The sequence below is a fragment of the Anolis carolinensis genome, chromosome 4, assembly GCF_035594765.1.
Source record: "Anolis carolinensis isolate JA03-04 chromosome 4, rAnoCar3.1.pri, whole genome shotgun sequence".
Taxonomy (NCBI): Eukaryota; Metazoa; Chordata; class Lepidosauria; order Squamata; family Dactyloidae; genus Anolis; species Anolis carolinensis.
This window is the reverse complement of record NC_085844.1, coordinates 126,428,119-126,452,654: the sequence shown is the minus strand read 5'-3', so window position 1 is coordinate 126,452,654 and position 24,536 is coordinate 126,428,119. Positions and strand designations below refer to the sequence as shown.

Sequence of the window (24,536 nt, the reverse complement as noted above, 5' to 3'; positions counted from 1 at the left end):
TACATAACATTAAAGTAGATGATGGAGGCAATGAAAGAGTTCAAAATTTCCTCTACCTTGGTTTAGTCATTAATCAAAAAGGAGAAATCAGAAGACTAGGACTTGAAAGAGCGGCTATGAAGGAACCAGATAAGATTCTTAAGTGTAAAGATATCTCATTGAATAAAATGCCATTGTGTTTCACAATTCTATGTATGGCTGTGAAAGCTGGACAGTGAAGAAAACTAATAGGAAGAAGTGCAACTTATTTATTATTGATACTGAAGAGTTCTACAAATATGCTAAACTTCTAAAATAACAAAAACATGGGTCCTAAAGCAAATGAAGCCAAAATGACTAAACTGAGACTGTTATATATAATGAGGAGACATGATTCACTAGATAAGACAATAATGCCTGGCAAAATAGAAGGCAGTAGGAAAAGAGGAAAACTTACGGATAGATTCAGTCAAGGAATTCACAGCCCTAAATCTATAGAAGGATTGTTGATGACAGCATGACTTTGAGATTCCTGAGTCATAAGGTCACGATAAATTGAAATTGACTTGATAGTAATTAACAAAATAAAGGTTAGTGTAGATTAGTAAAGATTTCTTGAGCAAATAACCTTTTAGAGTTATGTGCTGGGGTTCGTGAGAACAACATTACAACTGAAATAACACATAAACACTTAAACCTTACCTTTAGGAGAGCCAGAGCCACGTTAAAAATTATATTCAGACCCTAAAGAGAGAAAAAGATATTAAATCTTGCTTTTCTAGTATTCCTTTAAATAAAGATTACTATTAGTTCTATCATGAGAAATAAAAACTTTCCCTGAACCCAGACTTAGGCCTCTTCTACACTGTATATGATCCCAGATTATCTGCTTTAAACTTGATTATATGAGTCTCCACTGCCAGATAATTTGGGATAAGCCGATAATCTGGGATCAGATCCTGGGATATAGGAACAGTACCCTTCTACACTGCCATATAATCCAGATTATCAAAGCAAATAATCCACATTATCTGCTTTGAACTGGATTATATGAGTCTACACTGCCATGTAATAATCTGGATTTTATATGGCAATGTAGAAGGGGTCTTTGTTAATTCAATCTACAAATCAAGTTGTCAAACTCTTCTGAGGTGTCATTACTTCAAACTCATAGCAGAGGGTCTTGTGGCTCAATATTTCTCTACAAGGAAAACCATATTGGTGCATACAATAATTCCTAGGTGGGTTTTTGCAAAAAGAAAAATTAAAAACAAATAAAGAGCACATATCAAGCATTCTTAAAGAGGCACACATCAAGGCACAACTTTACTGCAACTATAGGAGGATTATTTGTGAACTCATTGTGGCTTAATAAAAGAAAAAATTACGGTTACTCGTTGATGTGAATAAGCAAATGTAGAATTACCTCTTAAGGTATGCTTACCCCATGTAAAACTAGGGAACAAGGACAAAAATGTTTTACAATGCTCCAGACAGATGAAAAACAATTTAATGACACCTCTTATTCTTTTAAATTCCATTGTCTAGGAGCAAACTTATTACTTCATCTGTTACTTGTATCAACCAGCCTTATTATAACATTTAGAACTTGTAAACTAGATTTAGGAATGGTACATTACACCAAGAGTTAAGGGAAAACATGTGCTCACAATTCAAAAATTATGCATGCTGATTTAAAAGAACAACAATTTTGAGTTAGAAGTACTGTATTAACATTGAACAGAAAGTTAGTATGTGTCCAAATACAAGAGGGACACAAGATACAGTAACTCAATAAAGAAGTAACCCTAAACCATAGCTAAACCATTCCTGACCAGTCACAAGTTCTTATATTCACAGCTCTCTGCCTCTCACAAACCATAATCACAAGATAGATATTGAAGGTAGTGGCTAATCATAATTTGTATACTTTATTTATTTATTTATTTATTACAACATTTATATCCCGCCCTTCTCACCCAACAGGGGACTCAGGGCGGCTTTATACAAATAATAAGTTGCTCTGAAAACAGAACCACAAATGATCACTCTAATTCTGTGATTCAAAGCTCATCAATGCAGTGTGAAATAGGAGAAGTAAGCATGGGAGCCTGATGCTCTTGCACTTAATACTAACTTTTGTTTAGCATCAGCCCTAGTAAATTGCAAATAGCAATGGCTGCAGTCTGATTTTGTAAAAACCAAACATGCTAAAGAGGCATAAAAATAGATCACCTTTTGACAAGGCCATAATTAATGTGTTGTTGAAGGCACATTATATATAATTATAATCCTTAATAATTATATTATTTGAAAACTGCATTTCATCCACTAGAGGTCAGAACTAGAACTGTAATGAAACTCATTTCAGCTCAGTATGCAACTGCAACCAATCTGACACATTAGGAAGTTGGTGTTTATACGGTTATTAAATGAGAAAAGGTCGGTCTGACAAACTAAACAATAGCTTGATGGTATCTCATATATACACAGCCCATTCACATTAATCACAGTTTGCTTTGTTATTTTTATTTGCTGTAAAATTGGCTTCAATTGCCAGTGATCCCATGAATGAGACCTTCAAGAACCCTGTCAACATCGCTGCTCGTCTTATAGCTTCTTACATTGAATAAATTCAGCTGTAATAGCTCTTTTTTTCCTAGTGTCTTCCACATTTCATAATATCAGAGCTTTTTCCACTCATGGAAAAAAAGTCATGACACCTCATTGAATCATAGAATCTTATGAGTTAGAAGGGACCACAAAGATCATCTCAACCAACTCCTGCCATTCAGAAATATACAAGCACCCCTAAACGATGCCTATTCAACCTGTTTAAAGACCTCTGCAGAATGAAAATAGCTCATTCTCATCCTCCATGGCAGTCCATTACACCCCCACCCCCCCCCAGCACTTTATTTATTTCACTGTCAACCAGTTCTTACAATAAGTATTGTGTTTTTTTAATGTTTAAGTGCAATTTCTTTTCTTATAAATTCACTAGCTGTGCCCAGCCACGCATTGCTGTGGCTTATGGGAATGCTTTGTTGGCCAAGTGGAATAGCAGTGAATAGCCTTGCAGCCTCAAAGCCTGGCTATTTTCTTTTTATGGGAATCCTTGTTTGGTGAGCTGGAATGCAATGGAATAGACTTGCTGCTTGGAAGGGTGGGCACTTGCGTTCTAGGGGAATGGGTTTTTGGGCTGCTAGAATTGCAATGAATAGCCTCACTGCTTCAAAGCTTGGCTGCTTGCTACCCAGGGGATCTTTGGTTGGTCAGCTTCAATAGTACAGAGTAGTATCGCTGCTTCAAAGTCTGGCCACCTTCTACCAAGGTTAATCCTTCGTTGGTCTGATTGAATTGCACTGAATAGCATTGCAGCTTCAATGCCTGGCACCCTCAATCAAAGAGCTGCTTTGAAGGCTGGCTACTTCCTTTGTAGGGGAATCATTGTTTGGCCAGATTGAATTGCACTGAATAGTCTTGCAGCTTAAAAGTCTGGCTGCTTTCTACATAGGGGCATCCTTCATTGGCCAGGTTGAATGGGACGGAGTAACCTCATGGCTTCAAAGCCTGGGGGTTTTCTCTCTAGGGGAAATCTTGGTTGGCCAAGATGAACAGTACTGAATAGCCTTGCTGCTTGCAAGCCTGGCTGCTTTCTACCTTGCGGAATCCTTGGTTGGCCAGATTGACTAGCAATTAATAGTCTTGGTGAGGCAAGTATGAATGCTGCAATTAGTCACCTTGATTAGCATTTAATGGCCTTGCAGCTTCAAAGCCTGGCGGTTTCCTGCCTGGGGGAATCCTTTGGTGGGAGGTGTTAGCTGGCCCTGATTGTTTCCTGTCTAGAATTCCCATTTTCAGAGTGTTACTCTTTATTTACTGTCCTGGTTTTAGAGATTATATTGTTCTGTATTATTATACCACAGTAATTATTATATATTATATTTATAATCTTATATTATCTGCTTAGAACTGGATTATATGAGGCCCCTTCTACACAGCTATATAAAATCCACACTGAACTGGATTATATGTCAGTGTGGACTCAAGATAACCCAGTTCAAAGCAGATACTGTGGATTATATCTGCCTTGGCATTCTGGGTTATACAGCTGTGTGAAAGGGCCTTGAGTCTACAATGTCATATCATCGAGTTCAAATCAGATAATCTGTATTTTATAGGTTGTGTGAAAAAGGCTTAAGTGAGGCCTAACTCTGCCTGTCGCCATTGTGGCTGAGTGGGTTGCTAGGAAACGAAGGAGGTGGGGCCTGAAGGGGGTGGGGCCTATCCTTCTGATCGGCAGCCAAAGAGAAAACGGCTTTTCCACATCTTCTAATTTGGACTTTATTTTTCTAGGTTTTTTTGTTTGAAAGACATTGGATGACTATGTCTTTTGTGGCCAAATTTGGTGTGATTGGGTTCAGTGGTTTTGTTGTTTACTCCATAGTAAAACCGAACATTACATTTATAGATAGATAGATAGATAGATAGATAGATAGATAGATAGATAGATAGATAGATTTGCATTCTAGTTTCTGGAACAATAAAAGAAACTTGCTACATTTTCTACATTATATCCCTTCAGATGTTCAACAGCTGCCATCATTTTATCTCTCAGTCTTCTCTTCTCCAAGGTAAACATAACCAGATCTCTAAGTCCTTCTTCTTGATAAAGTTAAGTTTCCAGATATTTTATCATTTTGTCTTTTCTGGATGCATTTCATGTTGTTGGTATTGTTCTTAAGCTGTGATGCCCAAAACTGGACACAGTATTTCAGTTGTAGTCTATTCTGCTTTAGTTGCACTTCCCTTAATAGAGACCCAATGCTCCTGTTAATGCAGTTCAACACTGCACAACACACACGGTTGACTGATGTTCAGCTTGTGGTCTACTAAGACCCCTTCTACACTGCCATATATCCCAGGATCTTATCCCAGATGATCTGCTTTAAACTGGATTATATGAGTCCTTACTGCCAGATATAGGGAAGTATGGAAGGGGCCTAAGACTCCTAGATCACTTTCACATGTATACTTTCAAGCTAGGTAACATCCACCATGTATCTGTACATTTCTTTTTCTCTGCCTTGATGTAGTGCCTTACAATTATTATTGTTTTTGTTGTTGTTGTTGCTGCTGTTGTTAATTTTAATTGCTTCCCATCTTACCTCTCTGTTTAAGGCAGGGTACAACACAGTTAAAATACCCATGTAAAATACAATACCATTAAATACACATATTTTAATACATACCATAGTACAAAGATTAAAATGCGATACTAATAGAATGTACATTTAAAATCCATAGTTTAAAATTCACTGCGTAGGTCTGCCAGAAGAGACAGGTCTTTAATTGTGTCTTAAATTTTGACAGCTCATTTATTCCTGTCGAAATTCACTTTGTTAGTTTTGGCCCAGCTCTCCAATCTGTCAAGGTGATTTTGAATCTGTTCCTTTTCTGTACTTTCCACCCCCATAAATTTGGTGCCATTTGCAAATATCATAAGCATATCCCCTATTTCATCACTCATTTATAAAGATGTTGAATAGCATGGGGGCCAGAAAAAAGAACTAGTAATTTCTCTTCAGGATGAAGAAGAGCCATTGGTGAACACCATTTAGGCTCAAAATGGTCAACTAATGACAGATCCCCTTAACTGTAACATTTTGTCTGGACCATAGTTCATCAGTTTGTCTGTAAGAAAATAATTGGTGATCTTGTCAAAAGCCTTACTTAAATCAAGACATATCACATCCACAAGTACTCCTGATCTACCAAGTTTATAACTGTATCCCACCCAACCTGTTTATGAAAAATCCATGCTTCCCCTTAGTAATAACAGAATTAGTTTTTAAGTGTGCAGACTAACTATATGTTCTGGAAACTCTCCCGAAATTGCATCATGCTGATTAGGTCTTGTCTTTTTTGCAATCTTTTTTGAAGATGGGAACAACATTTGCCCTCATCCAATTTACCGGGGTCTCTCTTGTTCTCTAAAAATTCTCAGTGGGCTCTGAGATTATATCTGTATACTCCTTTAGTACAATACTCTAGGATGATGTTCATTCAGTCCTAGAGTCCTGAATTTCTTTAGAGTAGCTATGTTTTCTTTTACTAGCTCCTTTCCTATTTTGGGCTGTAGTTCCCTTACTTCATACTTTATTTTCATTTCATCAGTTAGAACACTATTTTAATTTTGTGAAAAGACTGAAGCAAAGAAGGCTAGACAATGCTATTGTTAAGGAGATTATGAATTGGTTAACTGGTGAAACCCAAAGTGTGTTTACCAATGGGTCCTCTTGATCCTGGAGAGAAGTGACCAGTGGGGTGCCAAAGGCTTCTGTCCTGGGCCCAGTGCTAGTCAATATCTTTATCACTGACTTAGATAAGTGGTTCTCAGCCTGTGGGTCCCCAGATGTTTTGGCCTTCAACCCCCAGAAATCCTAACAGCTGGTAAACTGGCTGGGATTTCCGGAAGTTGTATGCCAAAATACCTTGGGACCCACAGGTTGGGAACACTAGATGATGGAATAGAAGGCATGCTTATCAAATTTGCAGATGAGAGATAGCTCATACTCCAAAGGACAGAATCAGGACCCAAAATTACTGTAACTGTTTAGATAGCTATGCCAAAACCAATAAAATGAATTTCAACAGAGCAAAGGTATGGTACCATACTTAGGCAGAAAAAATTAAATGCACAAAAAAGGACAGGTGACACCTTGTTTGAAAACAGGCCAAGTGAAAGGACTCTAGGAGTCTGAGTAGAACCAGAAACGAAACATAAGTCCAGAGAAGGGTATCCAAAATGATCAAAAGCCATGTCCTATGAGAAACGACTGAGGGAGCTGGGTCTGTTTGGCTTGAATAAAAGAAGGCTGAGAGGGACATGACAGCCATGCTTAGATATCTGAAAGGATGTCACATTGAGAAGGGGGCAAGCTTCAGAATTCCTGACCATTGGACAATCTGGCTAGGGCTTCTGGGAGTTGGAGTCCCAAACAGCTGGAGGACCACAAGTTATGTGCCACTGTTCTAGAGACTTGAACACAGAACAATAGATTCAAATTTTAGAAAACAAGATTACAACATAAACATGAAGAACTTCCAGGCAGTAAGCAGTGGAATTAGCTGCTTATGAGTGTGGTGGAATTAGCAGTGGAATTAGCTGCTTATGAGTGTGGTGGAATTTCCTTCTTTGAAGGTTTCTAAGCAGAGGCCGGATGGTCATCCATCAGGAGTGCTTTTATTGTATGAATAGCAGGAAGTTGAACTGGATAACTCTTGTGGTTCCGTCCAACTCTGGGATTCTATGGAGTTAAGCAGTTGCCTTCTCTCTGTTTCCTGTCAGCAGTTTTCTAATCGTTCTAAAATTAGCTTTATTAAATTCCAGAAAATGTGTTTATGTTTGACCTCCTTTCCCCATTATCAAATCCTAAGAAAACATGGTAATGCCCAACCAGCGATTCTCTTATTTCCACACACTAGCCAATTCATCTTCATTGCGTAGGATCAAATCGAAGATAACATGCTTTGTCAAATGGAAGGTGATTTTATTGTACCTCACAAAGGAGTAAATCAATTATGTGGAAGACCATGCAGAGAGGGAACTTGGCGGTGAAGAGGGTAAGAAACCACTGAGATGCGTACATATGAGCCTCCAGGTTCTGTTCCAAGAAATGATTATACAGATCAGGCAATTGCTCCTAGAGTAGACAGTGGAAGAGAAAGAAAGAGCAAATTACTGTCTATGAGGTGTTAATAAAAAACATTCCTGTCTATAATGTTCAATTTTCATATTTTTCATGAGTGGTGCAAACGTTTTGAGTACCACATCATTGTTGGTGAAAGGTGAAACACACATGAGCACAGTAGAGGCACAAACACCCAGACACAAATGCACATGAGAGTTTATATGTGATTAAAGTGATAAGCAAGCACTAGAATTGGATCAAGATTAGAATCTCTGCTGCACCCATCCCAGTATAATTAACACACACACATTCACACAAACACACCGAGTTAATTACTAAATATATATACTGTATTTCTTCAACTATAATACATCACTGATTGCAAAACGCACCCTAATTTCAGTACCACCAACAACAAAAATACGTAAGACACATCTGCAATTCTATTACACGCCCCATTTGTAGAGATGTTTACATAGGGAAAAGCTGCAGTTCAGAAATGAAGAAATATTGTATTTATTAGACAGGTTACCAAGGAGAACTTAATAAATGAATTAGCAAAACATTTTTCCTCCCCTTCCCCCCCAAAAAATGAGCTGCATCCAGGCGAGCGGTTTAAAACCTTATGTTGTCAACATTCTTACATTGATTATGGGCTTTTTGTTTAATGCAACTTGAGAAAGCAAGCTGAAATGTTTTGCTAATTCATTTATTAAATTCTGTTTAATAATCTCTCTAGTAAATACATTTTTAAATAATTAACTTTGTGTAGATTATACTGGGGTAGGTGCAGTAGATGTTACCCTAACACTTATCCCAGTGCACAAAATAATTGGAATAAAGAAAGCAGTTTAGGATTGTTGAAGCTTCACTACCACCACCATCGTATCACTTCAGTCTTGATCCTCATTTCCAAGTCCCCATGGAAAAGATGGAACTTTTCCCTCCTAACCTTCCCTATACCTGCATCAAAGCAGTAAACTTGTTTGGTGATAGTGGTAGGATGTGCTTTGTGGAGGGAGACTGCAAGCTGTGTACCCCTGATTTAAAAAAAGCTCAGTTTGACAATTGTTATCAAAATTTTCCAATCCGTTAAGAGAAAAGTAAGTACAGTATTCTCTTTTTCTTTATCAGTTCAAACCACTTACATAGACTATCTTTCTGTAAAAGATGGAATTTCTATCAATTGAGAATAAGAGCCCTTCCACACAGCCATATAACCCAGAATATCAAGGAAGAAAATCCCACAATATCTGCTTTGTACTGAGTTATCTGATTCCACACTGCCATATATTCCACTTCAAAGAAGAACCTGGGATTTTATTCAGCTGTGTGAAAGGGGTCTAATGCTCACTCAACTTAATTACAAATAGAATCAAAAAGGAACATAACGAAGTACCTTGAAATTGTAGCCCTCCTCCCACCACAGTGTAATTAATGACAGCGTATCAAATAATTGCTTTCAATGTTTCTATCATGTCCTATTGATACTGATGAAATATGAAATAAACATTCAAGCTGCAGTATTTTGAGAGAAGGCAAGAAATGCCATATTTATTTGAATCTAATATGCCTTCAAATGTAATGCGCACCTCAATTTTCAAAATCCTCAAACCAAAAAAAAGTATTTGTTGCTAAATGTAATGCTCAGCAGTAAAAGTACATTTTGTAATTTGACCATTACAGTTGCTGCATTCTTAAAATCCCTTCTTTAAAAACAAAGGTGTTAGAACACCAAAGTTTTCAGAAATGGAAAAGGAACCCTTGGAGTGCATCTATGAATAAATCCACTTCAATCGCCTTGGTTCAATGCTATGTAGTCATAGGGGCTGTAGTTTCACAAGGTATTGAGAATGCTGATGCCTCACCAAACTGCATAGCATTGAGCCATGGCAATTAAATTAGAGGTAACATCCCTCAAATAGGAGCTCCAAACACTCCTGAAGCAGATTCCCCTTTTGCTTTGGCTCAGCACTATGATTACCATATTACGCAAATCTAATGTGCACCCTGATTTTGGCAAGGTAATTCAGCCAAAAAAAGTGAGCATTAGATTCCAGGAAACAGAGTAATTATCAAGGACTACTTCAGTAGGGCAGCAACTGGGGATATAAAAAAGATGTCAACTTAAAATGGTTTAATTTCAAAAATAAATGTACCTACGATACATTCTTTAATATACAGATAATTAGCATGGTATGTGCACAACTTATATGATATAGAGAACAGGTACCAATTATAACATGTATCACTACACCCTATTACCCATACCAGTTGTAAAGCTTTTACATCCTCTTCAAACTTTTTTTTTTTAAAACTAAAGTTAAATCTGTGATCCAATCCTACCTGAATAAGTTTTTCCAACTGGTAAAATTTACCACGCAGATCTTCTAAATTGTTTTTATAGAGGTCTCGCAGGCCATATTCATACATGATCTTCACCAAAACACAAAATGCTTGTTCTTCAGGCATCTGTATGAAGACCATTTGAATGAACAACATGACACCTTTAAATTATTAAATTCTCCAATGTATTCGGCATAGAAAAGTATGAACAACTAGTGTACAAATGCCATCAGCAAATATTGTTTTTAGATGTTCACTCTTGAAAATAAAAGAACATTTTTCATTCAGCATGAAGCAAATTTCTGTGCCAGCTTTTCTGAACCTGGCATTTCCAAGTGAGTTAAACTACAATTGCCATATTGTCCACACTGGCTGGGATGATGGGAATTGTACTAGAACACATATGGAAGGAATCAATGCAGTTTTGCCTTATACTGTACTAGTGCTTCCACTGAACCTGACAGCACTTCACAGTGATATTTCTTGCCTAGGAAGAAAACCTTCTAATTCAAATTTAAAATTACAATTATTACAAACAGATCTACTATCCCTATACAGCTTTGTTTACTTCAAACTAGTCACTAAAAAGGCATAGAAAGCTGACTGTGCATGATTTTTTAAATTGTTGGAACCAATTCCAGCTTCTAAAAATCTGTGTATGATTTATACTGTGGTTACTTGTAACATACAGTACATGGATATTGTAAATGCAAACCATCACAAAGTTGGTTATTCTTGTAAAATGCACTAAAAACCCATCAACATTGAGGAGGAAATAGACAAATAACAAATTAACCCAGCCCCATAAATAATCCACAAATCAGCCATCCAATTGCAGGTGAGTTGTCCATGTAATTGTTATACTTTGCTTTTTATTTTTAGGTTCTTTGTTCCCTCCTTCCCTCTCTTCCAGAAAGAAGTCAGATGCCACTATACAAATATGTGAGCAACTATACCAGGCCCCTTCTACACTGCCATATAAAATCCAAATTATTTGCTTTGAACTGGATTATATGGCAATATAAACTCATATAATCCAGTTCAAAGCAGATAATATGGATTATCTGCTTTGATAATCTAGATTATATGGCAGTGTAGAAGGGGCCCCAGATGGAAGCACATCTTGCAGAACTGAGAGTACCAACCCCCCCCCCCCCCCAATACACAGACACACACAATTTTGAAAGAATAGTTATTGCTTGAAATTACTGGATGTGGGGGACACTTTTGTGATGTTCTGAGAGAGCCCTGAACCACTTTACATTCAAGTGAGGGGTTTTTTTTCCTAAATAACTTCCAGTTTGGTAACAAGACCCTTTGTAAGTTAAAAGTGGGAAATATGCCTCTCACAGCCTCTAATGGAGGTTTTTCAGTCAAATATGTTTCCTTAATAATTGTCAAAATAGATGAAGGAGGGCTGCCCTGGGGGTAACGTGCATATTTTGTTCAGCCCTGTTTTCTGAGCAGACAGATCATTCCTATACTTCCTAAAGTTCTACCCTAAAGGAAGTACACATAGAAAGGGGAAGAATCACAGAAGCAGAGAGTTGGAAGGGAGCAGAAGAGCAATTTAGGCAACCCTCCTGATTCACAAGTAAAGCATTCCTAAGAGGTTGTTGTTGTTGTTGTTATTCGTGTCAGAAGCAACTTGAGAACATACTGCAAGTTTCTTCTGGTGTGAGAGAATTGGCCATCTACAAAGACGTTGCCAAGCGAATGCCCGAATGTGTTAGCTATGAGGCTTCTCTCATGTCCCCGCAAGTTAGAGCTGACAGACAGGAGCTCATCCCATCTTGCGGATTTGAACCGGCAACCTTCCGGCAACCCAACCTTCAGGTCAGCAGTTCAACTGGCACAAGGGTTTAACCCAATGCGCCATTGTGGCCATCAAACATTTGTTTTAAAACCTCCAAAGAAGAGCCATCCAACATTTGTTTTAAAACCTCCAAAGAAGGAGAGGATGACAAAAACTACCTTCTGTAAAAGGAGGATAATAGATCGCCTGATTTGCTCCTGCAGAATTCTGGGAAATGCAGTTTAAGGTGGGGTCTTTGGAATTCCCAGCCAGAAAGATCCTTGATTCCCCAAACGTCATTTCCCACAATTCTGCAGGAGCAAATCAGGAGATACAAAGTGGGCACCTCCATTCTGGAACGCTAATATAAATATATTATTATTATTATTATTATTATTATTATTATTATTATTATTATTATTATTAATAAACTTTATTTATATCCTGCCACCGTCTCCCAAAAGGACTCGGGGCGGTTCACAAAATACTCAAGGTGTGACACACACACAAAAAAATACAATAAGTGCAAAACAAAACATAGGCAATAAACAGTCAAAGCAACATAATAAATTCAGTTTCCCCTGGTAAAAACAATAAAATACAGCAATTGCTGTAGATAAAACAGCAGCATTTGACCTCAGAATTGTAAAGTGCTAAAAAATAGTCTAATGGTCCACATAAGTATTATAGGAGAGTCTAAACATGACTCTCAACAATGGCTTCATGGGGTACTCACATGCAACAGCAAAACAGCAGCAAGAAAGGAATGCCCTTGACAATAACCGATTTCTTCATCATATACTGAATATGCCTGCAACACAAAGACAACTATGATTATAGCAGTGAATTATTTGATTTCATAGTTACAAATTGAAATGTACAATACAGATCCATGGACCTTTGATTTGTCTTCCTAGGAATACAATCCCCACCATCAATATCATATTTATATTATATCATATGATAGAAGCACAATTGATTGGGAAGTGAGAGAGGGCTTTCCAGTAGCTTCACCGAGACTCTGATCTACCTTCACAAAGCAGCCGGAATGGTCTCTCCCTACTGTCCTTCCATCACTAATCCAATATCTTTTTATTCCAGTTTTCAAGGAAACACTCTTTAAACTTGAAATGTTTTAATTTCTTTTGATCAACAACCTGAACTAAGCTGTAACACCGTTGACAATAATACTAAATGGAGTTCTTTCAGCCACTTCTATACTGACATAATACAATACACTATTGTCAATTGTATGCATGTATATTTTTAAGACCAATTTTCCTTCTCCAGGTCACACTGAGAAGTCACTTTGTAATCACATGTGCAAGCTCAACAAACTACTATTTCTGAGAGTTGTCCATAAACGTTGCTGGATTTGGTTATAAGGCATAGTTGGAGAGTAAAGAAAGGACAGGCTGCTTCTATTGTTTGGGGGAAAAAAACATCAGTTTCTCAAATGCATGACTCAAGGAACACAGAATGACTGCTGGATTAAACTGTTCAGTTCACCGGTTACCAGAATATTCTGAATTATCACAATGAAATACCAGGTCCATCTCAAGAGGGGAGGGCAGCAATTAAATACATACAGTGTGCATACAGATGTATATGAATGTGTGATTCCATGTTGTATTGAATGAAAGCAGTAGAAGACAAGCTATCATTTTGGGAAGTGATATTCACAACTTTTCTGCACCCCAACACCCTTGAAAGCAGAGGGCTAATGGTACCATAAAGCATGAATAATAGACAGATACAGCTATGTGTTTTTATTAAGGCATTTATACCCTTACTATACCCTTATAGCTTCTGCTCAGCCATACCTGTAACATGAAATAGCATTTTCCCACAATATGTCATTGTCAAACACGAAACACTGATGATGATAATGGACATGAAGGCGGAGGAGGAAGATTGCACTAATGCACTAAATGTGGTATTTCCTCAGGTAGAATTCTATTTCCCAGTTCAAAATTTAAAATATATCTTTTCCATTAACAGCCCAGCGGTGAAATTATTCCAAGATCTGAATGTATTTGACAGCTGTTTGTTTCTTCAGTCACACAACATTGTTCCTTTTGAAAATTCTGTCATCATCCATAATTCTGTACTGATAATAATTTGTTCCACTGTTACAATTCCACATGAACATACAGCAAAGAAAAATAACACCACATTTCCCTATTTTCAAGCAATCAGATAAGAGGAAATAATTGTCATATATCAGAATGTCTGAATCTCTGTTGATGTTCAGTTTTCTATTTTTTTAGCAGTGTAAGAGGGTAGACTGGTGTGGCTTGGAGCAAGTGATTAAACCTAAATAAGGAAGTCTTGCTGTGTGGATTCAAGATTGGCCTGAAAGCTGCACCTAGAATGGCATACTTATCTATTTCATAATGTGTAGCTAGAGGCCTGAAAGAGTGATGTAGAAGAACGATTTGGCTGTCTTATTGCTGTACAGTATACAGTGGAACCTCGACTCAAGAGCATCCCAATTGAAGAGCGTTTTGGGTTGCCATTGCTCGGCCCGGTTTTGCTTTGACATACAAGCAGCATTTTGAGTTAAGAGCTAGCACCAGAGGGAGTGCTAGCACAAAAGTGCGGGGCTTTTGGGCTTCAAGGGCGCGGCCTCCATGCCTCGTGCCCTTGCCCACTTTGGGAGATTGCTGTTCACTTTGCTCTTGTCCCCTTTGAGGAACTTCAGGTTAGTTGGTTTTGTGTGGTTTTTATTCCAAGTATATGTTTGGCTTCATGAAGAGAGAGAGAGAAAGAGAGCAGGAGAGGGAGGGAGGCTGGAATGAGTACAGTATGAATAAAATGGTGCTTCTGCCTCTTCACATTGTGCTTTGTGCTTCCTTGACACAGCTTTGTGCTTCTACCATTGTGCCACAACTTTGTGCTTCTATGATTTTGAAGTTGATCTATCTTGTTATTGTTCCATGTGAATATGCAGGTTTTGCCTTGCTGTTAACACTGGCCAATACACATTTTGTTGCCTCCAATGTGCTTCTTTACCAAAACTTTATGCTTCTACCATTTTTAAGTTGATCTTTCTTTTTTTATTGTTCTATGTGAATGTGCATTTATATATTATTTGTTGTTTATAAAGTACATTTTCTCATTTAAAAACATGTAACCAAAATATGGGGGGATTTCAGGGGGCTGGAACAGATTAATAACATTTCAATGGGAAACTTCAGTTTGAGATAAAAGCTCAGTTACTGAACGAATTCAACTTTTAACTTAAAGTATCTGTATAGCCTAGAGATGCCTTCCTGTGATTAACCTCAAGTAGGTTTTAAGCCCAAGATAAGAGTAAGGATACTTCCTTCATCAGGAAACTCCAAACTGCCCTCTATTATTGAGATCGAGATGACCACCCTCCCCCCCCCCCAGGACTTTGTAAAAGATAGTTCAAAAGTCAAGACTTTATGTTCTATATTCCATATATTTATAGTAGAAGGTGATTGAGACTTTTTACTGGAGTTTACTGTGGATTATCCCTGCACTCTGAGGCAAGAGATAACAACTTCATGAATTGTAAAATCATGCTGCTAAAACTCCACTTTTATGAATTTCCATATTGGGTTCCCCAGATGTTATGAACTTCGTACTTATCAAATGTTTTTCGATTGTTTATATCACTCATGATTCCCCTTTATGCAATGTAACTCACTTTTATGGATTCTCCCTTATTTCCATGAAATCTATCTGTCTGCCTATATGTATTTGTACTCTTTGGGATCCCCGGAAAATATGTATTTTTTCCCAGCAGGGTTTATATTCCAACTTTGTTTTATTTTTCATTTTATTTCATTTAATTGTCAAGTCATGAAATCAAATAGGAAATATTCTGAACTCAACCTGAACCCTAGAACCCATCCCAGCTCCTATGACCCAGGCTTCCCTTCCCAAAAACAAAAGGTGATTCGCCCCCAAGGCAAACATTGTCATATCTCATCCTAAGGAAATTCCAGGACACCTCAGGAAGGCGCCCTGCAGAGCCTGTAAATATGGCTCATTACCACCCATCCTTACTTCCACCTCTGACACCCCAAGGCATATCTAAAATCTGTATACGTGACAGGAACCCTTGATTGCTGTCATTAATCCCTTTAGAAATCGGTCTAGCAGGAATTAATATGATATTTCCTGCCCTGTCACTTCATTGTTTCAATAACTCCCGCCTTCTCCTTCCTGATTGGCTCGAGTGGGGACAAAAAGCAGCTCCCTATTGGGCCAACAGAGCAAGGCGGGAAACGAAAGCCCACCTCGTTCAACCTTCTAGCCTATCCGCGATCAGATGGGCGGGGGAGCGGGGCGGGAAATTCAAAGGGCTGTCAGACTGAAATTTTGTATAAATATGGCTGTATTTTGATTATATGGTACGCTAGTAGGCTGAATGATCGCTACTAGTGTCCTTTTCAGCTGAATCGCTCAATAAAGACTCCTTGGCGGATTTTCCTTCAACTTTGGCGGACCTTCTTCATTTCGGCTCCAGGTTGTATTGCGGCTCATATTCTCCTATTGGCTCCGCCAAGGTCCGTTCTCTCAGGACCGGATCGGCTCTCTCCTTAAGGGGCCCGATCCCCTAGAAACGCGGTCGACAACATAATTTGGCTTTACCACGAAGGGACTTGCTTGGAAGTTCCGAAAATCAATTTTTAGGCTAAAATTCCAAGCGGCGACCTTGGTCCAGATATTCTGGAACAGGTTGGGGAGAGAAACGGCTGCAAGGAGGGCCCTCCGACCAACAATTTGACCTCATTTCACATCCAAATTTCTCTGGCAGTCCCTTTCTCTCTCTAGATCTGATTCAGGGTACTGAACAAAGGAGCCAGATAGGAGGAAGCAGATTTTTAGCTCCTCGAAGGAAAGGCGCCAACGTGAAACAGGGGACGCCCTGAAAAAAAGGGAACCGGTTCCGTTGTTGAGACCCAGGTGGGCGGAGCTCTGGAGGTATTGCACTTCGGATCAGGGCTCGGTAACAAATTCCTGGTGAAACGCGGGAACATCTGGCACCTGAAGGCGTGTGAGAACAGTCTGGCTTGCAGATTACAGGTTCAAGGATCGTGGGGTAGGGGAACGGTTGTGTTCCCGGGTCACCTGCGGATTCCACGAACGCCAGCCATTCAGCCTTAGTGGAAGGAACTCTTGAAAGGACGAGCTGCATCCGGCCGGTTGGGTGAGTCGTTACTCCATTAACTGTCAGTGTAGGCAGGGGCTGAGCTAAGGATGGGTGTTTGTTCAGCACGTCTAGGGTGTCCCACCCCAGCAGACATCCCCAGGGATTCTCCATTGGGCAAGATCCTGGCCAATTGGGGTGGGCTTGCATCGAAAAACATGGTGCAGGCCAGGTTGGGCCAACTCAGCGCGCATAAGTGGCCCCTTGTGGCTCTTGAAGGGGAACAGCTTGCCCCCCCCCCTTGAGTCGCCGAATTCGGAGTGTTGACCTAAAGGTGACTCACCATGGGGAGGGCAGGTGGTTCCAGCTTGCTTATGCCACGATGTTCATGGCCCTAAAGCCAGGGAGAGAATTGGAGGGGGGAGGGGGGTCCACGTCTTCCCATGCAGAGATTTGGGCTCCAAAAACAACCCCCCCAAAGATTCCTCTCTAGACCCTTTCCCCTTACCCCCTCCTCCAGAGGATTTTCTGGACACATTTGCTTGCCTTCTCGCCCAGGCCCTCTGCCCCATCCCTATCCCTACTTTTTCTCCTCACCCTGAGTCCTACACTGATCCAGGACTCCCAAATTGGCCTTCCAAGGGAACCCTTACTTCAGGGATCCCCCCCCCCCAAGAAATTCCCCTCCAGAGAGTTCAGCCCAGTCTAACGTGGAGGAGGGCTCCCAGCCCCCTCCCCTCTCACCCCGAAACACACCTGATCCAAAACACTGTTCCTCTTCTCAAGTCACACTCTCTCAGCCCCCATCCCAGCCGTTCCTTTGAAGCCTGATGCCCCCCCCAAAAAATTGTATCTGCCCCTGCCACTCAACTCCTGCCACATTCAGAGTTTTCCTCAGATGGGAAGAATCACCCCACTATTCCCCCTCCTTCTCTTGCCCCCACCAGGCTCGCTCTCTCTCTCTCTCTCTCTCTCTCTCTCTCTCTCTGCGCCCATTCCTCTCTTGGAGAGAGAGGAGAAGGAGGGGCCGCGGGGAGATTGTGCAAAGAGGACACTTTTTTTCTCTTCCTGTTTTTGGAAGGGGCCATTCCTTTAGCCGCTTCTGTTTCTTAATTTCCCTTTTTCTTTCTCTCCCATCTGGGAAGCATGGCAAAGGATTTGGGTTGGGGAGGGGGACTCCCAGAAAAGTGTTGGTTAAATTTTGTGTGTGTTTATGTAATGTGGGGGCTGTAAACTCTTCTCTACTCACCCCTTTGCCTTAAAAGCCACCAGTGATATATAGTTTTCTGGGAAGGAGGGCTGGAATGGACTAGCTTAGTGCTATGCTCTCTCTCTCTCTCCCTTTTCTTCTGTGCCATCTCACCTCCCTATTTTCAAAGGTTCAAGCCCTAATATTTTGTGACCCCCCCCCCCAGAGAAATCCTGCTGCTTCTGTGGTTTTAACTTTTTCTTCTCTCTCTCTCCTCAAACCTCCCTTATCTTAGGGAGAAAGGGGGGGGGGTGGAAGAATGGATTTATTTTTCTATATGTGAGTTTTTTCTCTCTCTCTCTTCCACTTCATGTTTTCCTAGGCCAAAATGCACTTCAACATTCTCCTTTTTCAAAGCTTTCTCTCCCCCCTTCCTTCCCCTGTGAAGGGGACTCCCAGCATCCCCATTTCTCCTTATAAACATACAGTCAAAATCCTGGTTTACTTTTATAGTAAAGGCACTCTTTCACTCTCCACAGTTCCCCAACAATCTCCTTTCTTCCTTTCGGGTCCTTCTCCCTCCCTTTCCCTGAGTGCATGCGTGTGAATGTTCTAAAAATCCCTCTAACTGACTTTAAAATATGAGGAGGGCATTAGAGTCCAGGGGACCTTCCAGGCACAGCTGAAGAGATCCAGAGGACCGGACCCAACCACCTGACTGAGGACATCAGACCAGACTGCAAGACCCATAATCCATACCTGCCACCATGAACAGTTCTAAGACCTGGGTAAGGGCTCTCGGAGTGCGCTGTTGATTTCATGCAGCAGCTAGAACCCGGAGGCCATTGGAGATGGTCCTGTGAGGGTAAGCCCAGACCCCCAGTCACCCAGAAGAGACAGCCCCACCTGTGGCTGATCTGAGACCCCCACGGGGGAAGCAGCCCCATCTGCCTGGCTCAGGGGCTAGAGACTAAGACACTGCTGAAAGGATTCTTGCACATGGCAGGCTTTTATGGCCAGACCACCGTATGGTGCCCTCCAGCTGGCCTGGTTCTGCCCTAGCAAAGGGCTACTGAGTGCAGGTCTGCCTTTGACGCTGCCAAGGAGGCCCTCATGACATCACCAGGGGACAGAATTGGCCGCCATGGCAGGAGATGTCCCAGAAGAAGTGAACAGGATTCTACCAGTGACCACCATGAGGGAAGGATGTTCCACTTTCACCAGAGCTGTGCCAAAGAAGAACCCCAGGACTGCTGGAGCCCTCACAAGGTATGAGTGACTTCCCTGACTAACCCCACCACGGGAGGGGGGGGCTTATAATCTGTCCTTAGTTTCCCTAGGCACTCTCTCCTTTCCGTCTCCTCTGTTGGAGTGCTGGACCTGCCTGCAGTCACCAGGAGGCGCCGTGCTGTGAGGCGCAGAAGCTGTGCCCAGTTGCCCCCAGCTGCCAACTACAAAGGGGGGCCCAAGCTGCAGCCAAGAAAAGGCAGCCAAATGGGAGTACTGCATCACAGCCTCCATCATCCCCAGCCCTCACCACCTCCACCTTCATGCTCCATTTCCCATGACTCCAGACCAAGGGACATCTGCTTCAACACCATGGGATCACCCACCACTGACTGAACCTCAGCTTTCACCTTCAAGCTCCTGCCCTCCAACAAAAGTCACAATCTGATCTACCAAGGCAGAGGCCCTGCATGCAGTGAAATGTCGGGGCTTTGGGAAATGTTCATAGCCATTTCGAAGCCCCGAAGGGGGGAAAATGTGATCGAGATGACCACCCTCCCCCCCCCAGGACTTTGTAAAAGATAGTTCAAAAGTCAAGACTTTATGTTCTATATTCCATATATTTATAGTAGAAGGTGATTGAGACTTTTTACTGGAGTTTACTGTGGATTATCCCTGCACTCTGAGGCAAGAGATAACAACTTCATGAATTGTAAAATCATGCTGCTAAAACTCCACTTTTATGAATTTCCATATTGGGTTCCCCAGATGTTAAGAACTTCGTACTTATCAAATGTTTTTCGATTGTTTATATCACTCATGATTCCCCTTTATGCAATGTAACTCACTTTTATGGATTCTCCCTTATTTCCATGAAATCTATCTGTCTGCCTATATGTATTTGTACTCTTTGGGATCCCCGGAAAATATGTATTTTTTCCCAGCAGGGTTTATATTCCAACATTGTTTTATTTTTCATTTTATTTCATATAATTGTCAAGTCATGAAATCAAATAGGAAATATTCTGAACTCAACCTGAACCCTAGAACCCATCCCAGCTCCTATGACCCAGGCTTCCCTTCCCAAAAACAAAAGGTGATTCGCCCCCAAGGCAAACATTGTCATATCTCATCCTAAGGAAATTCCAGGACACCTCAGGAAGGCGCCCTGCAGAGCCTGTAAATATGGCTCATTACCACCCATCCTTACTTCCACCTCTGACACCCCAAGGCATATCTAAAATCTGTATACGTGACAGGAACCCTTGATTGCTGTCATTAATCCCTTTAGAAATCGGTCTAGCAGGAATTAATATATTTCCTGCCCTGTCACTTCATTGTTTCAATAACTCCCGCCTTCTCCTTCCTGATTGGCTCGAGTGGGGACAAAAAGCAGCTCCCTATTGGGCCAACAGAGCAAGGCGGGAAACGAAAGCCCGCCTCGTTCAACCTTCTAGCCTATCCGCGATCAGATGGGCGGGGGAGCGGGGCGGGAAATTCAAAGGGCTGTCAGACTGAAATTTTGTATAAATATGGCTGTATTTTGATTATATGGTACGCTAGTAGGCTGAATGATCGCTACTAGTGTCCTTTTCAGCTGAATCGCTCAATAAAGACTCCTTGGCGGATTTTCCTTCAACTTTGGCGGACCTTCTTCATTTCGGCTCCAGGTTGTATTGCGGCTCATATTCTCCTATTGGCTCCGCCAAGGTCCGTTCTCTCAGGACCGGATCGGCTCTCTCCTTAAGGGGCCCGATCCCCTAGAAACGCGGTCGACAACATAATTTGCCTGAATATTGCAGTACAAACAGTGGGGGAAATAAGGGAAGCACAGAACTAACCAAGTGGTTGTGTGTCCTGGAAGAGGCTGGACTGTAAACTGAAGGGAGGAATTGCATTTAAAGGAATCCTGATGGGCTATCACTGCTTTCTTGGGCAGAGAAGAAACGTTAATTACCCTCCTCCACTATTTGGAAATATCTAGTTCTGGATCAGTATTGCATTGAGTGCAATATGATTTTCACACAAACAAAGGCGGTAAATAGATAATGCTATGACAATGTTTTCTTTCAGTTCAATGCATGAACACAAGGTTATTCTTCAAAAACATATAGAAGTTTGAAGATTCACTGTCATACTGGTCTTGTCTCATCCAGAATAACTGAGTGCATTTTGAAGGATTTGTGGACACCTGTCAATCAAATCCTTTTTTTAAATCACCACTGTTATATCACATGGGAGTGAAAGCTTCAGATGCATAAGATGACCTTTACATTTTTGAAATATTCTAGAAACAAATGATCTGCCTGTCATTTAACTGAAATATCACAGAAGCTCAGTTCAGACAGCTTAAACAATGACTCGGCTAAGTTTAGAACCCAAACCACGCTTTACGCTTTCTAACTTTTAAAAAGCCAGCAATCACTTATAACTGTGTGAAGCTGCTTGTTTGCTTTCATTTTCCACCCACTCAACTTCAAAATTCTCTCATCTCCATGGTGAAGCAGCCTCTGGGGGCAGAATGACATGCATAACTACGGTTTATCTATTCAGTTATCACACTATTTCAGAACTGAACCACAGAAATAAACTGTGTTAAATACTTGACACCAGCATAGGAGTGTTGAGTATACCAGGATCTGGCTTAATTTCTGCCAGGACAAATTTCTGCTGACTGAAATAAAACGGGGCATTCCTTCATTACAGACTAAGTAGAATCCTAATGCATCCAGAGTATTAGGAAGAGCTTTACAATTAAAGAGGGGTGTTTCTGGACAGCCGTAAAACCCAACATCGCCTTTTCTAGAAATTAAGCTCTGGATAATTCTGTATTCAGCCTAATACACTGTAACTGCATCTTTCCTTCATCAATAAAGTAGGAATAAATGCAGAGAATACTGTCCGCCTGCATATTCTGTAACAAAAATGTTTTAAAACACAGATTTAAAAATGTGACAATGAAATAGTGCTTACAGATAAAATGTGTGTTACTCTGGAGGAGCTTTAAAAAAGAATTCATGGGTTTACACTGGAACTGTTACTTTTCATTTACTGAAGCTTCATAGGACATGTACAAGACACTACAATGATTCTGTATCCTCCTATGCTTTTACTATGGAAAACAGTATGATGTAGTAGTTTGTACATTGGAATACGACTCTGAAGAACAGGATGTGACTCCCCACTTGGCCATGGAAACCCACTGAGTGACCTTCGGCAAGCCACACTCGCTCACCCTCAGAGAAAGACAATGATGAACCTGCACTGAAGAATTCTTGCCAAGAAAACCTTTTCCATGGTTCAAGTCAGGAATGATCTGAAGGTACACAACAACAAAACAATTTCCACCACATTCTTCCATCTGAAGTTACATAAAATCTGATTTGTACACACACACAAATACAAAACAACTGTTCAGTCACAGCAAGGGTAAGTCATTGAGTTGTTTATTCGTTCAGTCGCTTCTGATTCTTCATGACCTCATGGACCAGCCCATGCCAGAGCTCCTTGTCGGCCAGTCGCCACCCCCAGTTCCTTCAAGGTCAAGCCAGTTACTTCAAGGATACCCTCATTCATCCATCTTGCCCTTGGTCGGTCCCTCTTCCTTTTTCCAGGGTAGGTCATATCAATTGGTATTTGAACATCTCATTTCCAAAGAACGATTTTGATACAAAGACTTAAGAACTCGGATAGATCAGAACAACATTCCAATCTTAAGGCTTTTAATGCTTTTCCTGCTATTGTTTCTCAGTGCTTAGTATTCAGGTATATGTTGCCTCTAAATAGCCCTTATTCTTCACCAATTTATCTCACTTTCAATGCCTTAGTTGATAAACATCACTGGGAAGTAAATTAATTAGTATAACTATGTACTAATTGGGTTGCTGAGAGTTTTCCGGGCTGTATGGCCATGTTCCAAAAGCTTTCTCTCCTGATGTTTCACACACATCTATGGCATGCATTCTCACAACCTAAGGATGTGTGCCATGGATGTGAGCAAAACGTCAGGAGAGAATGCTTCTGGAACATGGACATTGAGTCTGGAAAACTCACAGCAAGCCAGTGATTTCGGCCATGAAAACCTTCGACAACACATATGTACTAATTGATGTTACCATTGTAACTTAATGAGGGATAATGTCACCTCTTTTACAGTGTACCTGTTAATTTTTATATCGTTAGGGGATGTTTTTTCTTATGTGTCTATCATACGGGCAAGTTAGCACTGACTATATCTAGCTGAATTTGATTTAGCTCCAGAGAATAAATTGAAATCACTCACATCTCCAATGCTAGAAGTTAATACAAATGAGAGTTAATTATCCAGCAGACAGGGGTGAATTTCACAAGGTAAAATCTTCAATTTGTTCTTTAAAAATAGCAGTTGGTGTTACTTTTGTTATAAATTACAGCTATCACATTCTGACCCCTATCTAGCTTTTGGTTGCCGAGGCAAAAAAAAGTGCCTTGTCAAGTCATCAAAACCATAAACTGAGTCTTAATGAAAAGCCTCTACTTCTTCCTTGCCTGGAAGAATGTCCAAGATATCTCAGAACCAGAGATTATCCACAAGTGGTTATTTGTCCCCATGAGGAAGAATTCAATGGTTCGCCATCTTACTCTTAGTTTTCAGATTTTATAACAAGCTAACAAAAAGAGGTAATCACAAGCTGAGTAACCCTTCTCCAGAATTCGGAAGTACTCCAAAATTCAAAATTGTCCAAATGGAGCATTTCTGACACCAAGCATGTCTGCAAGGACTACTCAACCTATATTACAGTTACAGTAGAACCCCGGTTATCCTATTTAAATGGGTGGACCGAAACTCGGATACCCTGTTTTATCGGATAACCCGATCTGTAGACCCAGGCGCCTAGCGGAGGGAGGAAACTTCTCCCTCCGGCAGGCGCTTGGACCCATAGAAGCAGGAGGCATGCCGCTGCCTAGCGACACGCTTCACACTTCTCTAAAGGCCCAGGCGCCGGCCGAAGGGAGAAGTTGCCTCCCCTCTCCTGGTGCTTGGACCCAGGGAAGCATGAGGCGTGCCTCTGCCTAGCGACACGCTTCGCGTTTCTCTAAAGTCCCAGGCGCCGGCCGGAGGGAGGAAACTTCTCCCTTCGGCAGGCGCCCCAGCCCAAGGAAGCAGCCCACGATTGCAGGCCGCTTCTGGGACGCTTC

The 24,536-nt window shown here is 40.9% G+C and overlaps 1 protein-coding gene across 2 annotated transcripts in view; it reads right to left on the bottom strand.

The window, feature by feature from the left end:
• The window catches only part of rabgap1l (RAB GTPase activating protein 1 like), a 186,531-nt gene that overhangs the window by 76,705 nt on the left and 85,290 nt on the right, over positions 1–24,536 (bottom strand). For both annotated transcript variants that reach the window (XM_062979417.1, XM_008108932.3), the window contains exons 14-17: positions 12,554–12,628; positions 10,023–10,148; positions 7,545–7,688; positions 682–723 (exon numbers count right to left, since the gene is read on the bottom strand). In XM_062979417.1, the coding sequence (XP_062835487.1) occupies positions 682–723; positions 7,545–7,688; positions 10,023–10,148; positions 12,554–12,628 (387 nt within the window). The remainder of the gene's footprint in view (positions 1–681; positions 724–7,544; positions 7,689–10,022; positions 10,149–12,553; positions 12,629–24,536) is intronic.